General features: G+C 44.1%; 2 protein-coding genes across 2 annotated transcripts in view; one reads left to right on the top strand and one right to left on the bottom strand.

Annotated features, from left to right (window-relative positions):
• Nucleotides 1-1926: 1926 nt before the first annotated feature.
• On the top strand, nucleotides 1927-14613 carry blm (BLM RecQ like helicase). Its single transcript, XM_083654913.1, has 21 exons — nucleotides 1927-2121; nucleotides 2322-3100; nucleotides 3229-3379; nucleotides 4099-4193; nucleotides 5021-5135; nucleotides 5230-5945; nucleotides 6067-6243; nucleotides 6351-6469; nucleotides 6583-6696; nucleotides 6997-7095; nucleotides 7260-7408; nucleotides 7527-7633; nucleotides 8275-8435; nucleotides 9459-9654; nucleotides 9846-10036; nucleotides 10144-10288; nucleotides 10476-10675; nucleotides 10811-11006; nucleotides 11148-11276; nucleotides 11420-11624; nucleotides 12862-14613. Exons 1-21 carry the CDS (start codon nucleotides 2027-2029, stop codon nucleotides 13076-13078), a joined length of 4356 nt encoding a protein of 1451 aa, XP_083511039.1. The 5' UTR covers nucleotides 1927-2026; the 3' UTR covers nucleotides 13079-14613.
• Nucleotides 14614-18504: 3891 nt separating this feature from the next.
• The window catches only part of frmd5a (FERM domain containing 5a), a gene marked incomplete at both ends in the record, with an annotated part of 84484 nt that continues 75363 nt past the window's right edge, over nucleotides 18505-27625 (bottom strand). The window contains 4 exons of the mRNA XM_083655034.1: nucleotides 18505-19097; nucleotides 25429-25535; nucleotides 25768-25836; nucleotides 26594-26668. Coding sequence (XP_083511160.1) covers nucleotides 18505-19097; nucleotides 25429-25535; nucleotides 25768-25836; nucleotides 26594-26668 — 844 coding nt within the window. The remainder of the gene's footprint in view (nucleotides 19098-25428; nucleotides 25536-25767; nucleotides 25837-26593; nucleotides 26669-27625) is intronic.

Below are 27625 nucleotides of genomic sequence, written 5' to 3'. Positions count from 1 at the left end.
GGCAAAATATTCAGGACATGTTGCCTCCATAATCATCCACTCCTTTTCATCCAATCTCAGACATGAATGACAGCGCACCACACGCCTTGCACTCACTAGTGAAAGACACTGATCATCCCCTCAACGCGGATCACACACTACTGCTGTCAGGCCCAGCCTAGATATAGGACTCTGACATGGAGAAGAGCACAATTTAGAAAAAGTCTTGTCCCTTCTGCCATAGCTATATTAAAGAAGATCACCCTCACTGACCTTGTATAGAGCCAAACCTATCTTACCTGTGAAGATAGGTAAGATAGGGCCCGCGAAGGGGCAACCCTAGGCGCCCGCAGCTTAGCTGCTGTGTGGCCTCGCCTGCTCTATTGGCATGCGCTGCACACAATCGCCTGCCCTATTGGCATGCGCAGCACACAATTGCTCAACTTTGCATCACTAATCACTGTCACTGATGATGTCACAATGCCTATGACATCACTGATGATGTCACAATGCCTATGGCATGTTCAGTGCCTATGACATAATCAGTGATGTCATAAGATGATTTTGGTCAATGATGTCACTGATGACATCACTGATGATGTCATAGACATTGTGAAATCATCAGTGATGTCATCAGTGATTATTATGCATCATGTGTCACATCATGTGAACAGGTGGACAACAAACTGTGCCAGTCAGCTGTGCGCGGCTTGGCAGACTTCCTGTTGCAGACTTGGTAAGGTGTCCCAGCCAACCCTCTCAAGGGGGCCTTCTCTACTCTTTTTGCTGTCATCCTCGTGGAGAAGACATACAGTATGTGATCCAGAAGATTTCCCATTCTGAAGAGGTAATCACCCCAGAGTGCCTCCTCTGTCCGTTATCCTCAAATTGTCCCCTGTTACCAGGGCCTTTTTGACAGATCAGCTCATCTCTGGAATTTTAGGAAAAGTCAGGTAGGCCTACCAGCATTGCATTTTTACCACGTGCACAGCGTGCGCAAGCTCATGGTCAAGAGAAGGCTTTTTGGTCCATGGGTGAGTCGTTCATTCAGTCAGGAACGGATAGGATGTTATCAGTGATGTCATCAGCGATGATGTCATCAGTGATGTCATCAGTGATGATGTCATCAGTGATGTAATATTGATATGTAATTTGTACATCTTACCCTGTTGACTTGCTGTGTTTTTGTTTTGCGGCCCAGGATGCACATAGCCTACACTTTACCAAACACCCTCTTGGACACCTGCTGTCGTTTTGGCAGCACCGCTTCGTCCATCTCATCTGCCGGCTTTCCTCAAGCTATAAGATTGTATCGTTGGCGCCAAACAACATAGCAGAAAAACAGCTGCAGCCAGGTAAACAACACTACTTTTCCTTTTTCCTTTAGAGACTATTGTGCTACGCGTGAGCCTTGTGGAACTGAAATGTATGGAGGTTTCCTCCAGCAGGTAGACCAATCAAAAGCTGCTGCAGGTAGGGCTAGTTGACCTCCTCTAATGATGGTTGCACCTGGTCAGTCTTTACCCCAGTGGCACTGGCAATCTGAGTAATTATCATGACAGTTCATGTTACATATATCAGTGATGTCGCTTGTATAGCCTAATTCTCCTTGGCCCAGTTAGTTAGTCAAACACGTTTAATCTGGACGAATTATTTTATAACCTACAGATGAAAAAAAAAAAAGTATCTTCTCCTTTCTACTTAAAACTATATTTCCCAGAATCCTCCCCTTCATTCATGCTTCCTCTCGGCCAATAGAAAGTCAGTTAACTGAATAGGCGCAAAACAACAATCAGTTCAGTTCTTTCACACATCACACTTGCTTGCTCCAAGAGGGACGACTTATGGAAATGCAAACCATTGTTAAGAAGAAGGAGGTTGACTGCTAACTTTATGAATTTACAACTCAGTTGCAGGGAAAACCCAAGTCATAGCGGGTGTTTTCCGCAACTTCTGTGGCTATTATGCCGACGTTTTCCAGCTGGTGAATAGCGTTAAGCTAAGAGTAGTAGCTAGCTAGTTAACGCTAGCTCAGTGCTTACCAAAGATGTCCAGTCTTCCACAAAACAATTTGAAAGAACAGCTGGCGAGACATTGCAATGCTGCTCAGACCAAGTTGTCGTTGGCTAAACCTAAAGCGGGGTGAGTCTTCAAAGTGAGCTAGCGTTATCTTAATTTAGCTAACCTAGCTTCATAACGCTAGCTAACATTTTAGCCTGACGTAACGTGACTTTACTGATTAGCTAGTTATGACTGTCAAATAAATTACGTTAGATAACGTTACTGCGTTCAAAGTCCATCTAATGCTACTCTTACTGTTAACATTACATGTCTTTCTACAGGAGCTTTTCTTTCAGAAAGAAGTCCACATCAGACACAGCTACGGCAGAAATCCCGACCAAGGTAATCAGCCCAAATGCTTTGGCAAACAGGAGTGTAAATATTCAGAACAGTTTGGTGACAACATCTCCTTTGACGTTTTCAAACAAGCCTGGGAGAGGGAGTGCCAAAATCAACAACTTCTTCGCGCCGGCGAGTTCAAAAAGCAAGTCTGACTCCATCAGCCCAGCACTCAACTCTCCTGCTGCAAGCCAACCGCCTGTAGCAGTGTCTTCTGCGCCCACAAAATTTGAAGAGAAGTTCTCTAGTGGCAGTGGCAGCCACACACCTATGGACATGTCTCTTGGATTCCCAATGGATGAATGGGATGATTTTGATGACTTTGAAACACCTGTCAAAGGGAAAAGTCCAGACCTCTCAGGGAAGAATGGCAAGCCGTCGCTTTCTAATGAAGAAAACATTGAGTTGACAGAAAGCTCAAGCAAAGATGCCTCTGTTGAGATTTTGCCCCAGAAGTCCAACAACAATGCTGCAAACGATAATGGTTTTGCTGGAAGAAAAGAGTCTAGTATTAAAATGGATGAATTGGAGCTCCATGTGGATAGAGCCACAGCTTCGCCTAGACACAGTCCCATTCAGGAACCAGCAGAGTGGGAGGTGGAGGATTCACCCATTAAAAGCACTCGAAGACATCGTCCACCGGTCCACCATCTCAAATCTGTCTTTACTGATAGTGAAGAGGAGAGCGTTGATGTGCCTGGGCCTTCTAAAGAAAGGATAGGTAACTAACTCGCTATCTGTTGTAGCACTTCTGCCATTGGTATGTTGGGAGAGCTGAAATGTAAATATGTCTCTGGACTAGAATGGTCAACAATTAGGCCATATCTAATGTTTAATCTGACATTTCAGGTGATCAGGTTAAATGGATCGATCCAGATGTCATAGAACTTGATGACAGTCAGAGCCTGATGAAGTCAGAGCCTGACGATGACCTGGATTTCATTCCCCCTTCTCCGATACCTGATGATATCAGTTACGCCAATTCTGGAATGGAGAAAAGGTTAGCTTTTAATTTGAAAGATTATCAGTTGAATTAATCTTATTTGGTCAACTGTGTAAAAACAGACTACATTTACATGGACTGCAATATTCCAATATTAATCTAAGACTATAGAAACCGTTTCAAATTCTAAACGGGAATATTAATGGTATTCTATAAGCAACTCACTAAACACCTTAATCGAAATATTGTCTTATTTCAAATATAGTCAATTAGTCACATTATTGCAGTTTGTGTTAACTTTACTGAGACATGAAATGGTTTCGGTTTCAATTTTGAAACTAGCAAGTTGCAACAGTGTGAACTTTGTACACAGTTTTTAGACTACTTTAAAATATGATCAGGTGAATACAAATGTTATATATTAAGAGCCTTATTAGAAATGAATCACATCAAATTTACATTTTCTGGTTTACTTGTTTCTCAGGTAATGTCTGAAATCAGACTAAGATGCATAGGTATTTCATACAGTGTAGTTTCACCCAAGCAATCTGATGTGAAGAGAATCTTGCCAAAAGTTCTGGTGATTCCCATGAAACACAACTAGCCATAGTTTGTTTCTCTCTTGTGGTAAGCAGTGAGCCACTTAGCGATTGTGTTCTTTTCTGCTGTTAATTGAACACTATTTACATAGGGGGAACAAACAATGAATAACCTGGAAGCAATCCATGACCCTGACTTTCAATAAACAGGCTGTAACATTTTTCTATCCCAAACAGATTGAAATCGACTGATTCTGAAAGCCGAAGAAGCCCTGTTGAGACCAAGAGACCCATGTCAACACTACATCAAGTCCATCCTAAAGAGAAAACAAGTGGGTATTGTGCATTTTTCAGATTTGTCGAAAGCAGGTGTTAATTTAAAATGTCATATTTAGGCTACTCTTTGCCTTTGTTCCAGGGTTTCCATTATCCGGTAATTGCTGGACTTTTACCATTATAATTAATCAAAGTCCGACAAATTACAATCTGCCGGTCACCAAGTCCGGTTAAAATAATCCCCTCAGCACAATTTGAGTTGTATTAAAATAGACTCAAATTACATTTACACACAACTACTATTAAATAGCCTAAATGAATAGGCTATGGGGTTGGGGGGGGGGGGGGGGCAGACTACTGCTGATTGACACACAGTGCTCCAATTCGCTTTCCAAGCTTAAACTTCACAAGCACACTTGGGAATATTTAATTAACTTTAAACTGGAAGAAAAGGTAAGAATACATTGTTAGTTACCTGTAGCCTTCATCTGAGAACTGAAAGCCCTTGCCAGTGTTCTGGGCTAAGTCCATGGTGTTGAGTTGAGCACTAGCCACGGTTTATTTTTTCAGGCATTTCGTTTTCCTCCCTCGTCGTCTCGGGCACGGAGAAATGAATTAACCCCGAAGCTTGTATTTCGGGTTGTTCCGATTGATTGACCGATCATAGAAGCATGGTTGGTGCAGGGAATTTATGGCAATATCGAGATTATAGGCTATAGCCTGCTATCAATTGTTTTTAAGCTCAATAAACACAGATCTAATATTTGGCCGGAATTTATTCCAATTGTCCGGGAAACTGAAGTCATGCTGGACACGTTGACCGGCACCGAAACGCTGCTTTGTTCATTAATTGGTTTACTTCTTTCTGTAATCACCTATCCAGATGAGCAACTTCTCAGCCTCATGGAGTCCATTTGCACACTGGTTGATTCCATCCCTGAACATGAACTGATAGGTCTGGCCTGTGGATCTGATCTTCTACTGAAAAGGGCTCAAAGGTAGTGTACATTTTGTTCAGAAAATAGCTCGGCTATAATTCATGATATTTAACGTCTGAGTGTGGTTGCAATCATCTTCCTTTTCACCCCCCAGGAAGCGGATTCTTGCAAAAGGCAGTGACACTTCATTTAGGCTGGAACAGCCAGACAGCACTGTGATTTTGGAACCGGGCTTTAAAGAAAAGCCTTCCTTTACTTTCGAAACTCCCGGCATTTTGTCATCCACCACCTGTCTACCTGCGGACAGAGCAGAGTACTCCAACAGGCTCCAGTTCAAGAGATCTTCAGTCATCTCTGTGCACGACGACAGCAGCATGTTAGAGTCTGGCAGTTTTGTTAATAGCGTAAAGCCTGTTTTCACTGGAGACAAAGGGAGAACATTTGGAAATCACAGTATCTGTGATTCTCCATCAGCCTACAGCCTCGCATCCCCAACAAATCATTTCTCTAAGAATACAGCTGTGAGCATGGATGGCTCAGATCTCTTCTACTCACCCAAGAGGCCAGCAGCGGCTGTTGCGCAAACTGGCGGTAGCGTGGATAAAACGCCAGTTGGCAGTAAAGCTACAGAAAGCAGGGATGACTTTTACGACGATGACTTTGATATAGATGACTTTGATGAAATGGATATCCCTGATTACTTTGATGAACCCCCAAGCTCCTCGTTGGGACAGAGCTCCAGCACGGTGACTAAAACCAGCACGGTGACGAAAACGGTCCGTGAGGGGGGGTCGAACAAGCCTGCGTGGGAGAGGAAACCAACAACAACACCCCCTCCTGGACCCACGCCTTCAAAGATTTGCTCCCCAGGCAAGTCTTATGTAATGCTAGCTACCTTCTTTTTTTGTTTGCTTTGAATCAGGTTAACTTATGTTCATTGATTGTGATATGTTGCGTTTTTACAGTCTCATTTTTATGTTGTACATCACAGAACCCAACTACAAAAACCCCGCCCATGACCGCTTTAGAGGGTTCACTTTCCCCCACTCCGCAGAGATGATGAAGATCTTTCACAAGCGATTTGGTCTTCATCAGTTCAGGTTCAATCAACTAGAAGCAATTAACGCTACGCTGCTGGGAGAAGACACTTTTGTTCTGATGCCCACAGGTTGGTAATGATTGTAATGTGACAGAAGAAACGCACTTGTTGAACTTGGCGATGGAGCAGGTCAACTGAGAAGATATCTGAAGCTCTCAAACTGCTGTGTTTATTAGGTGGGGGTAAAAGCCTGTGCTACCAGCTGCCTGCCTGCTTGTCACCAGGAGTTACTGTGGTGGTCTCCCCACTCAAATCACTGATTGTAGACCAGATCCAGAAACTCACTTCTCTGGATGTAAGTGTTTTTTTTGTTTTGCAATCACTGGTCTGTTGGATCGGAGTTCAAATGTTAAAATTGCATTTGAATACTCAGTTACTAAGTAAGTTTTGTTTTGTGTGATGTTTTAGGTGCCAGCCACAAGTCTGTCTGGGGAGAAAAGCGAAGGTGAAGCAGGGAAGATTTATATGCAGCTGTCCAAGAAAGACCCCATCATTAAGCTGCTCTATGTCACTCCTGAGAAGGTGGGGGATGTATGATAACAGACCTACTGTATGCTGAAAGCATCATAATCTGTGTTATAAATAGGGCTGAAAATATTGACAAATTGCGATTATTTGACAAAGTAAAGTGAATAAAATAGGATTCGCAAAGAAAATCCACCAACTTTATTACCCGGAACACTAAAACACCTTGTTCAGAAATCCATTTTGGATGCACTCCTCTCTTAAACAATTAATTGCATCGTCTGCATTGCTTTCCCAGATTAATTTTTCAGCTGTATTTATAAAGCTATTAATGACAATTATTTTCTTTTCCCCAAGGTGAGTGCAAGTAACAGGCTGATCTGCGCCCTACAGAACCTGTATGAGCGAGGCCTTTTGGCGCGGTTTGTCATCGATGAGGCACATTGCGTCAGTCAGGTGTGTTCCTGTGCATTATACAGTATTTATACCATGGTCTGGGTGAATACTCATTTCTGATTGGCCGGCAGGTGTGTTCCTGTGCATTATACGGTATTTGTACTAGTATTCATATTTTGTGGCAGTCAGCATTGTGATTAAGCCCATACCCTTTCATCTCTCAGTGGGGCCACGACTTCCGTCCCGACTACAAGAAGTTACATGAGCTGCGTCAGAAGTTCCCCAATGTGGCCATCATGGCCCTAACAGCCACTGCCACACCGCGTGTCCAGAAAGACATCCTCAACCAGCTGCAGATGACCCGGCCGCAGGTGTAGGTGTTCCACATCAGTCTGTCTTAATTCATTTTAACAGCCATGCTTTTCTGTTATTGTTGACTTCACTGTAGCTGCACAGCAGTAGCTTTACATTTTCACCATTTGTATTTTCAGGTTCACCATGAGCTTCAACCGAACTAACCTCAAGTACGCTGTGCTGCCCAAGAAACCCAAGAAGGTTGACGAGGACTGCATCAGCTGGATCAAAAGGAACTATCCACGTAAATAATTCAGTAGTACTTTTTATAGTTGTGATATCTTAGAACACTCCTGTAAATGTTGTTTATTACTTGGCTTTGGTCAATATTCAATTCTGCTTGGCCAGTGAACCTATTCTGAGGTCTGTTGTTTCTGAATAACAGACTGTTGTTCCACATTTAAACATTTTCACTCTGCAGTCAGGAAGTCTGGTTGGCTTTATGATTTCTAATCAGATTAACTAGCACCACCCTGAGCCAAAAAGACATTACTCTTTGGTTATTACACACATGCCTGTTTAATGTAAAAAAAATAATCCAGCAAGCAGTGCTTGCTGGATTCTTTTTTACATTATTTATTTCAGCTTGTCTTGAAATAATTTTAAATCAATCTTATGTGTCAATTTAAATCATTGTTTGGTAAATAGTCACCTAATAAGTGTGAGAATGGCAATGCCCATGTTTGCCGTCTCTCGCGCTACATGACCTTTGTGTGTTAACCCATTGATACCTGATGCAGCATTTGCGTGCATATCCCTCATTTGTGTGTGTATCCCTTTAAGACCGCGAACCGCGTTAACGCGGTTCACGGTCTTAAAGGGATACACACACAAATGCTGCATCAGGTATCAATGGGTTAACCTCCCTCCCTCTGCATGCTCCAGGTGGCTCTGGCATTGTGTACTGCCTCTCCCGCAATGACTGTGATACTATGGCTGAGAGTCTGCAAAGAGCGGGGCTATTAGCTCTGTCATACCATGCAGGCCTGAAGGACAGTGACAGAGAATATGTGCAGACCAAGTGGATCAATCAAGATGGCTGCCAGGTCAGTTCACCTGTCGCTCGCCAATATATTTATCTACTAAAGGCAAGAGCATCTGTACTGTATGTATGTCTGTATGTATGTCTGTCTCGAAAACCATTCATCTGATCGACGTCAAACTCGGGGAGTGCGCTTAGGGGGGTGACAGGGTGCAGTGCCGAATTGGTGCAATTTGGACACTCAACACATTCAATATTATAAATTTGATATACATTTTGCCACGCCCTACATGATGTGTTCAATGTACATACAGATAACTCTCTGGAGCTCCAGGCTGCTGCCTGAATTCCGACACTCCAGTAGCAAGCAAATTCCTCTGTCCTTTTATCTACATTCACATTTCTTTTTATAATTTTTTCGATGAATATATTAATTTTTTTGGGTGATCAATAGAGAGCCAAAGTCACATCCCCTTCCGGTTTAGGCATACGAACCAAGGGATTTAATCTGCCATTCTTTTTCGAGAGACATTTCATAGAATGCTTATAAAAAAGTTTTACTTTGTCAAACCAAGCGATTCAACCATATATCTATTCTCTAATAAAGGCAGGACCGTATGCCTGTCCTTCGCGTATCTCGAGAAACCTCATTGATTGACTTCAGTCTCGGGGAGTGCGCTTAGGGGGACCTGGCGGAGTGCAGGAATGAATTTCATGCAATTCGGCATAACGCCACCTACTTGCAACACAAACCGGTTTATCTTGAGAACCGTTCGTCCGATTGACTTCAAAATGTGAAGTGTGCTGCTGTGGACTCGAGAAAGTGCAGTGTTGAATTTCATGCAATTCAACCAATTTGGGGGGGGGGGGGGGGGTGTGAGTGGTAGAGCATGATGTGTGGATGGGGAGGGAGGGGAACGGGCACTGCACTATTAGTGTAAATAAAGATATTGATAATGGTTTTTCCTAGGAAGAGATATACATAGTCTTAAGGTTTTGCAAACCATTAGATGTCAGAAGGATGCACCATGCATGCTCACACATACACACACTGAACACAACTCACTGTTATTCCCTTGTCTGCCAGGTCATTTGTGCCACCATAGCCTTCGGCATGGGCATTGACAAGCCTGATGTGCGCTATGTGATCCATGCCAGTCTTCCCAAGTCAGTGGAGGGTTACTACCAGGAGTCGGGGAGAGCTGGCAGAGATGGAGAAGTCTCTCACTGTATCCTCTTCTACTCCTACCATGACGTCATCCGCATCAAGAGGATTATCAGCAGTACGTGGCTAAAGGAAAAAAGGCTTCCTTGTTGCAATTCCTGTAGATACGTTTGCTTATGAAGTGTCTTACATTTTATTTTCCTTTTAATGACTTAACCTGCGCCCTATGACATTTCTTCTAACTTGTTTCTTACATGTCATATATTATTTCGTTTTGATGGTGTAATGTTTCCCATTTTTCTATCGCAGTGGACAGAGAAGGCAATGCACAAGCCAAACAAACTCATTTCAACAACCTCCACAGCATGGTCCATTTCTGTGAGAATGTTCATGAGTGCCGGAGGATTCAGCTGCTTGCTTACTTTGGAGAGCACAAGTTCAAAGCCAGCTTCTGTAAGGACCACCCCGACGTCATGTGTGACAACTGTGTCAGGCCCAATGTAGGAATCATTTCTTCTTTCATCACGAATCAAAAAACCTACCTGACCATTTCCAGCTATTATTGTTGAATAGTTATTCTGGTTGAATATTCCTGTGTGTTTTACAGCAATACAAGAAGAGAAATGTCACTGACGATGTGAAGCAGATTGTGAGGTTCGTCCAGGCAAATTGTGAGAAAGTTGGGGCCAGATACGGTAGGACTGCTCAGCAAAACAGACTGACGCTGAACATGCTGGTGGATATCTTCTTAGGTACATACTTGCAATACATACTACAATTGAAAGATGCATACTACAAATGAAAGCTTTGTGCAACAGTAAAACTAGCATGATGTATAAGAGTTGTACATTTTCCTTGGTGTTCAGATTCCAAGTGGGCAAGAACTGTGAATGTTCTCATATGGGGAAACTTCAGATGATCGAGTTGTTTTTCTTTCAGGGACTAAAACGGCCAAGGTCCAGACGGGAATGTTTAAGATGGGCTCAGCCTACTCCAGGCATAATGCTGACCGTCTCTTCAAGAAGCTGGTCCTGGACAATGTCCTGATGGAGGACCTCTACATTACTGTCAACAACCAGGCTGTGGCTTACATCTCCGCTGGACCCAAGGCCACGAACCTCCTGTCTGGACAGATGCAGGTCCACATCACCTCTCGATACACAGCTCCCATGTTATCAGACATCGGCTTTACGGAAGTGCGAGGCCCTAGAGATAAGAACTACATTGGTGTTCAGTAGAACTAAAATCACTAATTGCCATTTGTCCCGCCTCAGGTGGAGTTCTATGAGACCGAGAGTGCGTCCACCATCAGGAAACACCAGGCTGCTGCGGCAAAGAGCATCTCCCAGAGAGAAGAGATGGTTCAGAAGTGCCTCGAAGAGCTGACGGAGCTGTGCAAGCAGCTGGGCAAAGTGTTTGGCATTCACTATTACAACATCTTCCCCACTGCCACCTTGAAAAATATAGCTGGTAATTGTTGGAGCATTCATTAAGACTATTGCAGTTAATTGCAGAGTGTATTTATTTCATGATTTATCAACACTTTGAATGTAATGAAAGCTCATTTGGTATGAGTAGAAATAAACCCACCCACCCCCGCCCCATGAACAGAGACACTGTCTGCTGACCGAGAAGTCCTTCTACAAATTGATGGCGTGACAGAGGACAAGCTGGAGAAGTATGGCGCCGAGGTCATTGAGCTCCTCCAGAAATACTCTGAGTGGACACAACCTGAACCTGGTAATTCAAGTATTTCTGTATCTCAGTTTATATACACATGTTGGTACCCCATCTCCATGATTAGTTCAGGCCGTGTCAGTGTGCAGTCTTTTTCTTCTGCACGTTGTGGTTGTTGTTAACCCATCATTTGTACCCCTCTGCAGACAATGCAGACTCTGGGTGGATAGATCTGTCACGAGGCCGTCCAAGAGGTCTTGATTACGAGGAGGACACCGAGTCCTCCAGCTACTTCAGTGATCACACTGTGCAAGGACAGAAGAGGAAGAAAGCCCCCTACTTCAACAATGCCAAAAAGAGAAAAGGAGGGCTGCTGGATGGAAAAGGCAAAAAGAGCACCAGCTCTAAAGGGTCTGTAATGTGATTTCATGATCTGTGGTTCTTAACCTTTTTGCCTCGTGATCCCTTAAAACAAAACAATGCCTACTGGCAACCCACAGTACAGGCCGCGTAGAGTGGTGAACAGTTGAACCAAATGAGGGTTAAATCAGAGAAAATGGAGGATAATAACTTTGTTTAGCAGAAATGCTTTTCCATATTGTATATATTATCTTGTGACCCCCCCCCTATGGTTTCCGACCTTGAGGTTGAGAACCGCTCATCTAGGACAGGATCATATTTTAGACCTAGTTACTCATTGCGCGGCTCGTAAGCATTCAATGTGGAATGTTGCGTCATCTTTGCCATCTGGCGACTTTATTTCTCAAAAGTGATGTGTTGACTTTTTCTGACCAAGCAATGTAATGTTAATGTGTGGAATCCCAAAGCATTTGGCAATAAATTGGTGCAAAACGGCATGGTTGATGGCTGTTTTTCCGAGCAGGGACTTCTCGCTTGTCTTTGCTAGCGCATTCGGCCTGGTGGGTGGAGTCAACACTTCATATTAAAACAAACGGACTATGCCACAGCGTAACAGTCCTTGGAAAAGCTGGCAACACTGCTTCAAACGGCTACTTCAACTTGAAATGAGACACCATCCAGTTTATTCATTCACTTTCACAGACAGACCAGCGTCAAAATCCATCAGTTCACACGTAGCATTTCCCCTTTCCGCCTTTAAAATAAGTGTAAACTACTCTCTACTAAACTAATTCACTGCCTTCAGATAGGCAACTCATTAAACTCTGCAGCAGATTCAAGACTAGAATTTATTCAGCACTTTGTGGCTGTATTGCTTTTTTATTTGTTTTGACTGTATTGAAGCATTTGAAGAGAAAAAAAGTCCAATGTTGTGTTGCACCATTACAAATTTACTGATATATCTTGTTTGTTTATTTATTTAGTCATTCATCACGTTACACTCTTCCTGATTATTAAAAATAGCATAAACAGTAAGACAGAGAAATCAGAAATCTAAAAATTATTTGGAAATCAATTAAACTGATTTCATAGGGCCCTGACATGTTGATGAAACTGGTAGGCCGGTGTGCTTGGTTGGGGTGGCTTTTGCCTCTCCTATTGACTTGGTCCTGCCAGTGCGGCTCTCATGGGAAAAATAGTGAGACAAATGCTTTTAGACAAATGTCATACCTCCTTAGTTGAATCTGTTTGTTTCTGTGAATTTCTTCTGCCTTTCTTGTGAATTCAGTCGTGGACGTGGACGTGGTTACAACAGCAATAAATCCTGGTCATCATCCAACTCAAGAGGTGGAAGGAAATCTTACCCCCAGTCCTCACCCGCATCTTACCCCCAGTCCTCAGCTGCAGATGGACCAACAGGCAGGAGGCCGGGCTTCATGGCCATCCCCACCCCGCAGACCAACAACCGGCCCTTCCTTAAACCTGCTTATTCACACATGGGCTAGGACCATCTCACTTTCCAGGACTCTGTGCTTTGGAAGGGGACACTTTTGTTAATGTATGTTTGTTTTTGTGTTGTTTTATCTATGTGCACTCCCTTGGTTCATCATGTTAGGGTGGGGGGGATCTGTTGTAGTTCACTTTGCTTTGTTTGACTTGTCACCTTTGTGACTGATGGTGCTCCCCCTTATACACACAGTTGATCACAAAATAGGAAGGGGAAACCCCCATTTTCAGTACACATCAAACCTATTTGTTTTATAGCTTGAATTTGCTACATTCCAGCTGTTTGTTAATTCTAACATTGTCTATTTATGTTCTGTACAGTCTTGTCATGTGACATTTTTTATTGGATTATGACTTGAGCATTACCTTTCACTGTCCAATCAGATGTAAATCATCCCCTCCCACTTTTTATAATTAAAGGAACATTGAAATATCCCTGATTATGAAACTGCTTTCAGTTGGCTCTACACTGCAGTATGAAGATGCTTCCTCTAGATGTCAGCATTGTAATGACTTACCATTTCTGGTGAAGCATGCTGTGTGAAATGAAGGTGCTGAACTACAAAACACCAGAAGTCACCTCGCATGTTTATTCAATGTTTATTTCAAGTTTGAATAGTTTTCTTTAATGGCACCAGTTACAAGGGACTATTGGACAGAAACAATATTTTATACTGACTTGTACAGAAGGTCACCTACAGTACAAACACGGGTTCGGAATGGATCGGACTGAACAAGAACTGGATTTGGCACATGGATTTATTTATATATATTTGTATATAAATGTATTTATGTAAATAAACAGCAACCTCCAATCCCAAGTTAAAAAGATGCAGACTACATGAGACGCCGCCATACATTGATATGCATATAGTCATTTATGTATATGCATGGTGTGAGGGTCTGTTTACTACTAGGGAGCTGGCAGAGGGGCAGAAGCATTATGAAGATGTTGGTGTTTTATGACAAATTTATTCAACCTCACAATAGTTCTACCTGTATCATCTGCAGTGTTTTAATGAAAGGGTTTTGTCAGATAAAGGTAGCCAATCATATCTGAATCGCCCATCTGGAGTCCTACCTACGGTTTAGATAGGTTATCGAATTTGTTCCATCACATAAATATCAACCAAATCTTTAAGGATTTTTGATGGAACGACAGCCAAACATAATCTTTTGGATTCCAGTTTGATTATGTTGCAACTGTATTTGTAGTTGAGACTGCTGAAATATTCTAACAAAGTATTGCTGAAACAATGTAACAATATGCACTTTGAACACCACAACAAATCGTTGCTGCGGGTGTTCATGAAATATGAATGCCACATCTTCCAATGAATGGACCACATTGTATATGAATGGCTGCACCTTCACTGCAGTTGTTTGGGGCATGGACCTTCTGTTTCGGATTTGTAAATCATGGCTGGCAATCACACACTCCCAGCAAGAGTCAGACATCTAGCTCAGCCATTCCCAACCTTCACTGGCTGCAAAGCTATTGCAAGTGGGCCACCAAGTCATTTGGAAATCATTACAATCTTTGTGATTTTTTTATATTATTATTATGTATGCGCATGCCATTGTTGAATGATACCATTATTTAATTTGAAAAACAATTATTTGTTCATCAGCCTATTGCAGACAGCCCCTCGCTTTTAGTTTCTGGTTTCTGTGTGGTCCTGATGGACAGCTCCTTTTATCATTCTGAGAACGCATTATTTTAGCATTATTTGGCCTCTGTACTGTTTATAGTTGAATGTGGGCCACGAACATTTTTGAGATTTTCAAGTGCAGAGCCTTGACTCGGAAAAGGTTGGGAATCGCTGATCTAACTAATGCTATAGCCAACTCCCATAGGGGACAAAAACAGTATGTAAACATGACACCAACACATGAAATCTATAAAGGTAAAGACTGTTTTGTCACAGGAAACATACCTGTACAGACAAATTAAGACATACCATAGAGCCAGAAGTTTTGGGCTGCCCAGTGCACATTTGAAACCGCTTCAGATGCAGGCCTTGAGGCCAACATGAACACATCTTCATGGGAGGTCAAATCCAACATCCTTTTCCCTCATACAGGAGTAGTATGTGAAACTAAAGGGTGGAGTAGTCCATGCTGGATGTTCTGCCTTTCTCCTTTCCCTCATCTTTGCCACTTTGGTAAACTGCAGTTAGGATCCAGGCACAGGGAACAATTTATCACATTACAATGAAACTGAAAGGGGGGGGAGGGGGGGGGGCAGCAGAGCAAAGATCCATACAGATCCAAACAAGAAATCTTTTAAGGAAATGGCTTTTTATAAAACATTATTACTGAATGTAGTGGTAACTATCTGTGGTCACATTATCATTGTTATCACACCAGTAAGTGGTTGGTTACCCTAACCCCAACAAAGACATTCTTTCTGGCTTATCAAACATTATCCATATTCATTGTTGGATTTTCATACGCAAGTTTGTAATCACGTCTATTTTGCTCTTTCAGTTTTCACTGATTATTGCTCATTGAATAATGCTGCCTTACTTGTTGCATGTTCAGAAAGACCATTGAAGCTACATAATGCTGATAGATGTGTGAGAAACCACTCCAGAGACTGGCCGTTAAAGATGTCCTGCTAACAACTCTGCCTAAGTAGACGGTACTTCTGTAATGTCAGTAGAGAAGTAATAAATATAAAGTATGAATGCATACCAAACAAAAATCTCTAATGAAGTCAACCCACCCCACTCCACCCGAGCACCACCTCAGTTAGGGGAAAGTGTGCTTCATTTCTGCATCTGCTATTTACTGGATGTGTCTGAATTAGACATGTTAATCCATACTTGACATAACATTATTCTAAATGTCTATGCCGTATGTAGGTAGACTGACTTGCTTGTTGACCTATTTAGATGGGGTAATATTCCCAGAAGTATTGGTGCTATTATCCCTCGGTCACAGATAACTAGGGTTCGTGAAGGATGATGAGCTACAGGAGTGGACCCAGCCACAACTCCCGAGTTCCTGCTATTCTGTGGTCCAAACCACACTTAGCTTAAGCACTGACATGCTCCGATTAGCAAACTTGCACTCCACAAGGAAGGTGGAGTAGAGCAGTTGTAGCTGCTGGGCCCTGGTGGTGTCGGGGATTTTGTGGCGTTACTGTAAATAGCAGGCCAAAACAGGTAACCCCGTGCAGCCAATAGAGCGACAAACCACCGAGTGCTCACATCTTCCATTCCCAAGTTTGCTTGTTTTTTTACCCCGTACACACGTTCAAAAGAGCGGACTGATCACCAGAACCTCACTAGGAGGCCTCTGATACGTCTCATTCCCTCTCTACCTCTTTCGTTCATTTCATGTCTTTCAAGTTCCCCTTCTTCAGTGGGGCGTCCTGGTGGCTCACCTGGTAGAGCGAGTACCACTCAGGTCCCTCGTGTGGCCGACCCCAGTTCCAATCCGACCCATGGTCCCCTGCCCCATCTCACCCCCTCTCTCTCCCCACCCTTCCTGTCTATCCACTGTCCTATCCAATAAAGGCAAAAATGCCCGCACCCCCCAAAAATGTCACCTTCAGTGATTCTTTCTGTCCTTTTGCAAAAAACAACAACATCATATGACCATTTTCTCCTCTGTCTAAACATCCATCGTTTTCACATTGAATTTTGTTACATTCCTACATACTGTACAGATGCACTAACACACTCAGTTACACCTGCACTTGGTACAGGAGGTAGACACGCAGTGCAAAAACAGATTTTACCCAGAATCCAGCAGCCGCGACAGAATTATTGCTCCCTTGAGCCATGATGCAGAAGAGTCTGCGCAGTCACCTCTCAAGCGCGTAAAGTAAAATGAGATATGGTCAAGTTTTGAAAGTATTTGTGATGCTATAATGAAATCTCCAGACTCCAGACTGTACATGTTTGATAAAAATCATTCGTCTTTGATGTTTAAAAATTGTGCATACAGTGAAGGCTGCTTCCTTGCTGGTGGAGTGAGAGGTGTGATCAGTGTTGAGTGGATCTGGATAAAAAACCCTGTTTTTTTTTTCAGTCCCCCTTCCACACTTCCATAAATGCTTTTGACCTCACTTGAAACACAGCGCTAAAAAAGGTATAATTTAATCTTCAATAACAAAATAACATTTCAGTTCTGTTAAAATATACATGGAAAACCTGTCAATATATATTAGGAAACAAACTAATTTGTACAAAAAGTACATCATTACTCTTATTCTAATAATAATATAGTATGATACATAAACCTAAGAGCAAGGTTGATATGAAATCAAAATAAATCATAAATTCTTCATACAAAGAAATAATTGAAATTCATCAAATTTCAACTTGATCAAAAAATGTAAATCAAAAATAATTTGAGAAACAACAATAACTGAACAAATGAACACATTCAGAAGTACTGAATTATTAAAACCATATGAGCATTGCACATCTACCTAGACTATTTTCTATTGGTGCCAGTAAATCTTTGCAAGAGATTGATCATGAATATTTCTTTAACCATATCTGATGCTATTGGGTCACATAACACTATTGTTACTCGTTTATTTAATTATATTGTTTATAAAACTTTAGAAAAACCTTGATCTTCACCAGTTCTACTTTGTACACCATTGTATTTATACTAAAGTGTAATTGTCTCCTAAAACAAGCCACAAAAATTCAAAACTTCCACCGGTCATCAACATCTTCTCAAAAAAGGCATTTGGGAATCACCCTGACTCTACTCATTGTCACAAATCAACTCTGAACCTCCCCTTATCCCATACAGATTGTTCTGGTTTTTCTGATGAGGTGAATCTACTGTTTGACTGTCTAGTTAAATTCTTATGGGGATGAATTCATCTCAAACAATACTACGCTGCCTGCCTCACCTTTCACAACTCTATCTTTCCTAACATAACCATCCATCATCCATCTTCATTTCTAATGACTTCCTTGCGACTTTCTTGATTACCGTTCACCACATTCTTCCTTATGCAAATACATGTTTAAAAACAATAAATAATACATGAAGGCAACATTCATTTGTTGCAACAAAATCTCCCGTTCCTAAAAAGGAACTGTTTAAAATGCTTCAGTTATTTTTGATTTCAGTTTCATATTTTTTCGTTTGTATTATTTGAAAAAATAAAATACCTGAAATGACCTGAAATAATAACCCCCCCAAAAAGAAAGAAAAAAAGTCTTCTGGCTTTATAAGGGGGGGAAAAAGGCAAATGGAGGATAGGGGAGGTAACTCAAAATGGAGGAGAAGAGAGCTCCTGTCCCAGTGGTACCAGGAGTCCGAGGTGTATGTCTGCAGGAGGATGATGAGAGAAGCAGTGTTCATGGTTGGGACGAGGCTGCCCTCCATCACTCCTGGAGTCCTAATCGTCTTCTCAAACCCCCGAACGGGCTTACGAACACTACGGACCTCACTCTCCCTTATTAATGAGCAACCCACCCACCCAGCGGAGCTTGCAGGCAAACCACCGCCTGAGGGGACAAAAGTATTCATAATGGAACTGCTCAAATTCGGGGGTCTGGCGGATATCACGTAAAAATGCAACGTCAAGGTCGGACTCGGTGAGGACGATGAGGAGGAGGAGCAAGACAAAGAGGAGTCCAATGGTCACAAGGAGCAAACGGAGGACACTTAAGACAAACTTATTCACCTGTTCCACCTCGCCGAGAGCCGAGTCCCCCCCTGCACCCTCGGGTGCCGATCTACTGTCCGCACCCAAATCACCCCCATCCCCGCGTGAGGGCGTGCACGCATCCGAGTCCTTCTCCTCCTCGATGCTGCAGGGGGCGCCGTTGTTCTGGCGCGAGACGGCCAGCTCCATGCAGTGCTCGGCCACGGGCGTGGGCAGCACGCTGTCCGAGGGGCTGTAGGCCTCGTCCGAGATCACCGCCGTCCTGTCGCCGGAGTCGCCCGCCTGGCTCCGGGAGCGCGGCAAGAAGCAATCCCCGTGTGACACCGAACGCACCGGGGTAGAGTGGGCGCTGTCACGCAACGACTCCAGACCTTTCCCAGGGTGGTGGGAGGGGGGAAGGGGGGGAGGAGAGGAGAGGGGAAGAGGGATAATTACATACATGACACAACACTTGAAATAAATGACACAAATAAGCACCGATTTTTGATATGAGCTTCAGACTGGCTAGCCTGGTGAACCATACTGATCACGTGAACTCACATTCTGTGTCATTCTGTGGCTCAGTCTGACCTCCAGCCCGCCCCCAGCCATTTTCAGAAATTACCAACTCCAGAGGCCAATCAGGGACCTGCCTCAGAGTTGACACCATAACCGGCCAATCAGGGACGCCGCTGGCAAAACATTATGGCAGCTCCCGGAGCAAGATAAAAACAAGAACAAGGGTATGCACCAGCAGCGTTTTTGCCGTTCTCCCGATTGGATTTGGACTGGATTTAGCTACGCTGTTTGGCTGAAGGAGTTGTCTGTCAAGGCCAACTTTGTACTCCTGCACATTGAAATCACCGGAGGCCTGAGCTGCAGAACCAAACAGAATGTGAGTTCACGTGATCAGTATGGCTTTCCAGGCTACTGACTGGCATGGTGGCATGGGGTTCGCTGACACAGTGTACACTAAGTGTTTCTGGTGCTAAGTGTGGAGAGCATTCTCCTGCCATTTGTCCAGTATGGGTCTGTTACACAGTGCAGACAGACAGGCTCCATCTTGAGAGCAGGAATCTGATCATGGTTTCCCCAGGGTCAAGCAGACAGGGGGAGATACTGTCAGTGTACAGATTGCTAATGAGCTGTTGTGGTGCTAAATGTCATCTCCAAAAGGGGGAAATCACCAGTACTGTAGATACGTGTCTCAGGTAGAACATTGAGCATTCAACAACCATGGAATGTATACACCATGATAGACATAGAGCCATAAAAGCAATGCATACTTCAGGGAACATTGAGTGATGTATTAAATCAAGCATGCTTCCCAATTAAATGATGACCCCAGCAGGATCCTCGCTTCCACCACCAGTACTTTCAGAGGTCTCAAATCTAACCCAACAGTACATTACTGATCCAAAAATCTAACCCAACACTACATTACTGATCCAACAATCTAACCCAACACTACATTACTGATCCAACAATCTAACCCAACACTACATTACTGATCCAACAATCTAACCCAACAGTACATTACTGATCCAACAATCTAACCCAACACTAGATGACTGATCCAACAATCTAACCCAACACTACATTACTGATCCAACAATCTAACCCAACACTACATTACTGATCCAAAAATCTAACCCAACACTACATTACTGATCCAACAATCTAACCCAACAGTACATTACTGATCCAACAATCTAAACCAACACTACATTACTGATCCAACAATCTAACCCAACAGTACATTAGGCTACTGGTCCAACAATCTAACCCAACACTACATTACTGATCCAAAAATCTAACCCAACACTACATTACTGATCCAACAATCTAACCCAACAGTACATTACTGATCCAACAATCTAAACCAACACTACATTACTGATCCAACAATCTAACCCAACAGTACATTAGGCTACTGGTCCAACAATCTAACCCAACAGTACATTACTGATCCAACAATCTAACCCAACAGTACATTACTGGTCCAACACTCTAACCCAACACTACATTACTGGTCCAACAATCTAACCCAACAGTACATTACTGATCCAACAATCTAACCCAACAGTACATTACTGATCCAACAATCTAACCCAACACTACATTACTGATCCAACAATCTAACCCAACACTACATTACTGATCCAACAATCTAACCCAACACTACATTACTGATCCAACAATCTAACCCAACACTACATTACTGGTCCAACAATCTAACCCAACAGTACATTACTGATCCAACAATCTAACCCAACAGTACATTACTGGTCCAACAATCTAACCCAACAGTACATTACTGATCCAACAATCTAACCCAACAGTACATTACTGATCCAACAATCTAACCCAACACTACATTACTGATCCAACAATCTAACCCAACAGTACATTACTGATCCAACAATCTAACCCAACAGTACATTACTGATCCAACAATCTAAACCAACACTACATTACTGATCCAACAATCTAACCCAACACTACATTACTGGTCCAACAATCTAACCCAACAGTACATTACTGATCCAACAATCTAACCCAACACTACATTACTGATCCAACAATCTAACCCAGTGTTTCTCTACCACTGGGCCGTGGCCCACTGGCGGACCTTAGAGCCCCATCTAGTGGGCCGCAGAGGACCTCTCACCTCAATATATCACAATGGTAGCCTATCATTTATTTGGGAAGGTGGTCCTCGGAAATCTTTTAACAATCAGATGTGGGCCTTGAATTACTAAAGGTTGAGCTCCCCTGATCTAACCCAACAGTACATTACTGATACAACAATCTAACCCAACAGTACATTACTGATCCAACAATCTAAACCAACAGTACATTACTGATCCAACAATCTGGGCAGCCAAAGTCTATCAGTGTGACGACTGATATGACTCCGAGACAGATGGCCGATATGTCGGGGTTTCGCTGTAGAGCGGATGTCCCACCCCTTCCGTCATTGTTTACAGTCCGACGATGTCTCTGCAGCTATAATTATTATTAACCGAAATGTCGCTGGAACTACAATCGATCAGCTTCAACTTCATTCTCACGTCAACTGGACTGTAAACAAACCCCAGAATATCAGCCGTCTGTCCCGGAGTCATATTAGGGTGCGTTCTCACTGGCACCCCGGTACCGTTCCCGAGCACACTTGTCCCTAAATTGACCCCCGTTTTGGAATGTTTGATGAGTGTGAACGCTGCGTTCCGTTCCATCCGCGCCCGGCGCGCAACGGGGAACCATGACAGGATCCACTTGAAAAGGTGGTCTGGGGAGCGCTTTGGCGTGCCCGGCACAGAACACTTGCGAGTGTGAAAGCCAACCGTTCCGAACCACATAGACAACACACGGGCGAGGATAAACTCCAGGCATAGTTGATGACGCAAGTGCACTCTGTTCCGTTTCAGAGCGCGGACATTTTTTTGTAATGTGAAAGCTGACCAGCAATCATTCCTGGGTGCGGAACAGAACGGAACGAAAGCAATCATTCCCAGTGAGAAAGCACCATTAGTCGTCAGACTGATAAGACGATTGCTGATCCAACTTTGGGATCAAAGTCAATGGAATCAATTACTGTAATTCTTCCATTGTGCCACGAGTAAGGCTGTTGCATGTTAAGCAGCCTTAAATTCACAATCAAATTGTGTTGAGAGCATGTTGCTTCCTTCATTTCATGTATTTCCTGTTGAAATGTTGAGGGGCGAGTTCATTCAAAAGTGTAAAGTAATGCAGATCAGGTGAGAAAGGCGGTTTTATTTGATGAGAGGAGCGGGATTGCTTTTATTGGAAGCAATTTGTATAACTACAGCTACTGGTAATCATTCGATACATTGTTTTCTAGGAAGTAGTCATAGTATTTTGATATAAAAATATAAGAAAATAAAAGTTTTGCACATTTTTTTGGGGGCATTTATGGCTGAAAGGTGTATGACGCGTCAGCTCGGTCATTTAGATAACAAGGAGAAAAAGTCATTTTTCATTTCATTCATAACGCTTTGCAATCTTCACCCCAAGATCCAATGAATACGAACCGGACTCTTCTATACAACACCTACTGTATGAGCACTGACTGCATTAGGACCATGCAGCCACAGAGGTGTTTTGTTCCCTACTTAAATAACAACGGAATAGAAAGGGAAACATATGGACAAAAATAATATCCCGCTGATAAATATTTTTGAACAACAGCCATTCAACAATGCCTTGTTTTCTAGACATGACAAATCTACCGTGCTGTGGGCTGGGCAACACAAGTAGCAGTACAGTTATGTGTGAGCTGCGGTACAGTACTGTGTGTCACTGCAGATGAGCTACTGCTGACTGTATCACATTCCCCCCGGAGGCTCACAGCAGCAGTGTTACACCTTCACTATAAAGGGGAGGGATTAAAATTCAGCTTTTGTCGAGGCGGCAAATCATAAAACTACACCGTGTGCATTTCATCCATAGATGAAAGAAACGACTTGTTAAACGCCCAGGACAAGTAGGAGAGATTATTGTCCAGTGTTCAGTCTAAGCTACTGCTGACACAAAGGTTCTGTCAAGTGGAAAGCAGGAGGAAGGTATAAAGGCTGGATGACTCTGTCAGCGGCCATCTTTACTCAGTGTTGATAATGCTTCAGTTCATCCTGTTATGCTGAGGAGCAGAAAGGCAGACAATGTTGAAGCCTTCATGAGCCCAAACTCTTAAACTTCATAACTCCTAAAACATTTGGCAATTTAAAAAGCAGGGCATAAACCAAATTAACAACCTATGCCTATACATAAATCATCACTCATATGAACTCTTTGAAACCAGATACAGTAGCTATATAAAGAGTCGTCCAATCTCGATCAACAAAATACAGCGTTGAAAAACCGTCTTGACAAGCGAGCCAAGAAGTAAAATTAAATGCCCGTCCAATCACTGTGACCGCAAGGGAGCATGTGATTTAAAAGCACAGAGACTAACCATAGTGTCACTTCTTCTCTGCCAACATGGATGAAGCAGGGGCTGATTTTAAAATAGAGAGACAGCGATTGGCAGCCATGTAAAGCACACGTCTGGCTGGCTTCTGTGATGGACTTTACCTGCAGCGGCGCTGGGCTGAACGCAGGGCAGGGGGGTGGCGGGAAGCGGAGAGCCGCTGGCAGACTCCTGCTGGCCCGTCAGAGACGGGTAGAGGGGCAGGACGCCCAGGGCCTTGCCCAGCAAGCGGGGCCCCAGGCTCAGCACGCGGACCTTCACATCCCGGTAGCAGTGGTTGATCATACGCAGGTGGACGTTCACCCTGGTGGTGATGCGGATCAGACACTTAACCATGACGGTGGCCTCTACTGCTGCAGCATGCAACGCGCTTCACCCTTATCCGTATAGGTCCCTGTCCCCGGATCCCAGGCCACAGTTTGGCTGTGTTGTCCGTTAGGCCGGCGGGGGTCTGGCTTAGTTACGGATCGCGGATCGAGGAGTGTGCAAGTTCAAACCGTGGGCTTCTGCGGCGGTGCGAGGGTTCGCCGGCATTGGCCTAGCAGGGTCAGGCCCCACCCAAGCCAGCGGCATACATGGAGAGGAAGACCCTGGCTATTTTCAGCCGGGGGTATTAATACTCCTGTAAGACACCCTGTCAGCACACTTTGGGGGTGGGCATCTCTCACAGCTCCCTTGAACCCACAGCAACAGACCCTCTCAACACACACACACACTATGCCTGCTGCTACTGCTGCCTAAAAGCGGTTTAGCTAGGTGTATATTAGGAGTTATGTAGATGAAATGCAGGGGCTCAGACTGAGACAAGGACAGGTACTGTTGTAGTAGCAGTGCTGCAGCAAGCCCCACTGTCAGCCCACTTCCTCTCACCAACAGAGACAGTAAGGCCACCTGTTCTGCGCTGGGAGAGCCTGCAGGTGGGCTGAGGAACTCGCTTCAGCTGCCCCTCGTACTGGCACAATATATACACAAATGCTCAGAGAAACACACACGCAAACACACACTAGGCCCTGGCATTGAAATAGAGCAGGTTGACTGACGCACACACCTGTGCAGCATGTCCCTCCAGCACCGCAAGCATGAACTGGGCCAAATGGCTCTAGTTACAGTGTGCGTGTGTGTGTGTGTGTGTGTGTGTGTGTGTGTGTGTGTGTGTGTGTGTGTGTGTGAGAGAGAGAGAGAGAGACAGAGTGGGGTTGGGCCTTCACAAATAGTACCAATGCCTGCCTGATCCATTTACAAAATGTTTGGATTTCATGCCAGCCCGTCTGTTGTTGCCATAACGCATTATCCAGGATTACATCAAAGGCACAGATCACAACGGCTTCCTGGACAATGTTAAAGCAACCATTGATAAAGAGAATAGTATACCCCCCCCCTGCTGTCCCGGTCGTTGCTCCACCTCCTCTGCTGATCTGGGGAGAGCTGTAGACTAGCACATGCTTCCTCCGATACACGTGCAGTAGCCAGCTGCTTCTTTTCACAAGTTTCACCGGCAGGACGTATAGCCATTTGGGTTTGTAGGAGCGTCTGACCAAGCCGGAAGTACCGCTGCCAGGGAATTGAACCTGGGTCTGGTGGGTGGTGGTAGGCGAGTGCTCTTGGCTCTACACTTACCCAGACACTACCCCCCTCTTATGGGCATCTGGTGAACTGTGGCTGATATGGGGATGTGTTGATGTGTTGTGCTGCCTGGCTGGCTGGGCGAGTGGGTCGTGAGGCGCAGGTCTTACCCTCCATGATGGATATATGGACCGCTCTCCGCCGGGTGCGCGGCACACTGCTGAGGCGCGGCCCGTGCGTGATGGACGGACAACTTCTGCTGGGCACGAGGCCAGCCCTGCAGAGACAAACCAAACCAAACACACACACACATGGACAAGCTGCACCGCTGCACCGACAAACGCTTACGAATGGAAGGTTAGTCATACTGTAGCAAAGCAGAGCTGTTTATAGAAAGACATCTACAGTAGCTTGGTGCCTAAAAAAACAAAGTGGAAGAAAATAAAAAAAAACAAAATCAACATCTTGATTCAGAACATTCTGACCTCTCCTGAATCTGAAAACTCTACCTGTGTATTTCTGGAGGTTCTCGTTTGATTTTGGCACTCTGCTCCATCACCTCTTTTGCCACACGCCCACTGTTATAAAGCATAGGAGATGATGCTGAGGATGAGTTCCACATACACACATAACGCACACACACAGAACCAGACAGAACCAGACGCCCTGGTGCCACGCAAAGGCCTGAGAGGCATCACTACAGTGCATGAGTACAAGTACATGAAACATCGTGATTGGATTAACCCGGCGAACTCGGCTTTCGGGAAACTGAATTACCGGCCATCAGACAAACGCACGCACATGCTCACAGGCAGAAATATCAAAACAATGACCAAAGACTTCAACAACAAACTCCTTTTCACTGAATTCACTTGTGATCTAACTTTACATGCAATCTCCATGCATGAGTATTGTCGCTATAAAATTGCTTTCTAATCATTTCATCGTTAGTTCTTTACCTTTCAATATTTTTTTCCTGTGGAAACTTATCTATGGAATATAGGACAATGTCTCCCCACTGCAGATTAAAAGCAGAAACAACGTGACATGGCTTTTTTAAAACAACCTTATGTGCTCAATCCCCTTCATGTTCCCTGCGTGTCCTCTAAGCTGGTGAGGTGTCAGTCCTAGCCTCCAGCTACGTAATGTAGGCTGACGTTACAGCACAGAGGGTCCGGGAAGCCTGCCCCTCTGGGAACACCTCTCTCAACTTCCACCTGGGGGCTTTCTGCAATGTCCTCCCCTGCCTGTCATCAGTCATACCACCTGGGGGCGCTCTGCAGTGTCCTCGCCCTGCCTGTCATCAGCCATACCGTGTCCCGTGATGTACTCTACCTGTAGCGGAAGCGGCTGCCCTTGAAGAACAGGTTGCTGCTGGACACCGTGCGAACCTGACTTGACTTCTCAAGCCTGATGGAAGGAGAGAAAAAACAAGGAAAAGACAAGAGGGATGTCAGTGTTTCACAGTTGGAAGACCGATCTTTTGGCCATAGTTCAACTGGAGCATTGGGGAATGTTGCACCTACATGAGCTGCTAAATGGGAAATTTTAATGTAGTCTGGGATTAAAACGCTTTCTCAATATTTACCTTTTTTGGGATTTTTAGGTGAGCGGTTTTTTTCCCAGCACAGCAATGGAATTTGCAACCATGATCTGTGTGAAAACAATTAAATCCCCCACCTCTACTTTGCATATCAAGTTGTTTTGTTGCCAAATACCCCATTTTCTATTCCCTAGGTAGCACGAGTTTATTTTGGGGAGCATAATGCTCCTAATGTGATCGCACTGTTAGTAGATCCCTGTGCTATGTGTTATCTTTGCTGTCAGATTCCCCGAGCAGCAACTAGAATCAACTACAATGCTATTCAATTATGCATTATCCTCTCCATGCAGTAGACATTACGTCTCCATACAGTATTCAATATGTTTATATTGCCGTGGTAAGTGAAACATCAATGTTTAATGTTTGCTTTCAAGCCGTACGCGCGTTCCTCCGGAGTACAGAACGTCTGCCTCGTACGTCTTCCTGCCTTTCGCTCCTTATTAAAGCAGCACGAGGCAGTTATCATCAGTCTCCCGCTGTGCAGAGTCATCAAGAGGTCACAGCATACTAACGCCAGCCCTGCCTCCTCCTCCGTGCTCTGCCCTTCATCTGTCCTCTGTCTCCATCAACCCCCCCGTCTGTCCCCTGCATCACCTGAGCCATCATCCCCCTCCATTAGGACACCACTCCTCCTGGCCTCTGTGCTCACTGGCTGCTCTTTTCATTTGTATTTTTTTTATCACCTCTCCGAGGTGAAAGGGACCCGCAGCATTAGTCATGGCTGACACAGAGGAGGCATATCTCAGAAGGAGCGCTGGCGTGCT

The sequence above is a fragment of the Poromitra crassiceps genome (assembly GCF_964638095.1).
Source record: "Poromitra crassiceps genome assembly, chromosome: 18".
Classification (NCBI taxonomy): Eukaryota; Metazoa; Chordata; class Actinopteri; order Beryciformes; family Melamphaidae; genus Poromitra; species Poromitra crassiceps.
Note: the sequence above shows the minus strand (reverse complement) of the source record. Positions and strands in the feature narration are given on the sequence as shown.

What these genes read in the sequence shown, in the direction of transcription:
- blm (XM_083654913.1), top strand. Translation starts at nt 2,027, where the DNA reads ATGTCCAGTCTTCCACAAAACAATTTGAAAGAACAGCTGGCGAGACAT. An exon ending in TTGGCTAAACCTAAAGCGGG is followed by an intron (nt 2,122 to 2,321) that starts GTGAGTCTTCAA and finishes GTCTTTCTACAG; the next exon opens with GAGCTTTTCTTTCAGAAAGA. An exon ending in AAGAGCACCAGCTCTAAAGG is followed by an intron (nt 11,625 to 12,861) that starts GTCTGTAATGTG and finishes TTGTGAATTCAG; the next exon opens with TCGTGGACGTGGACGTGGTT.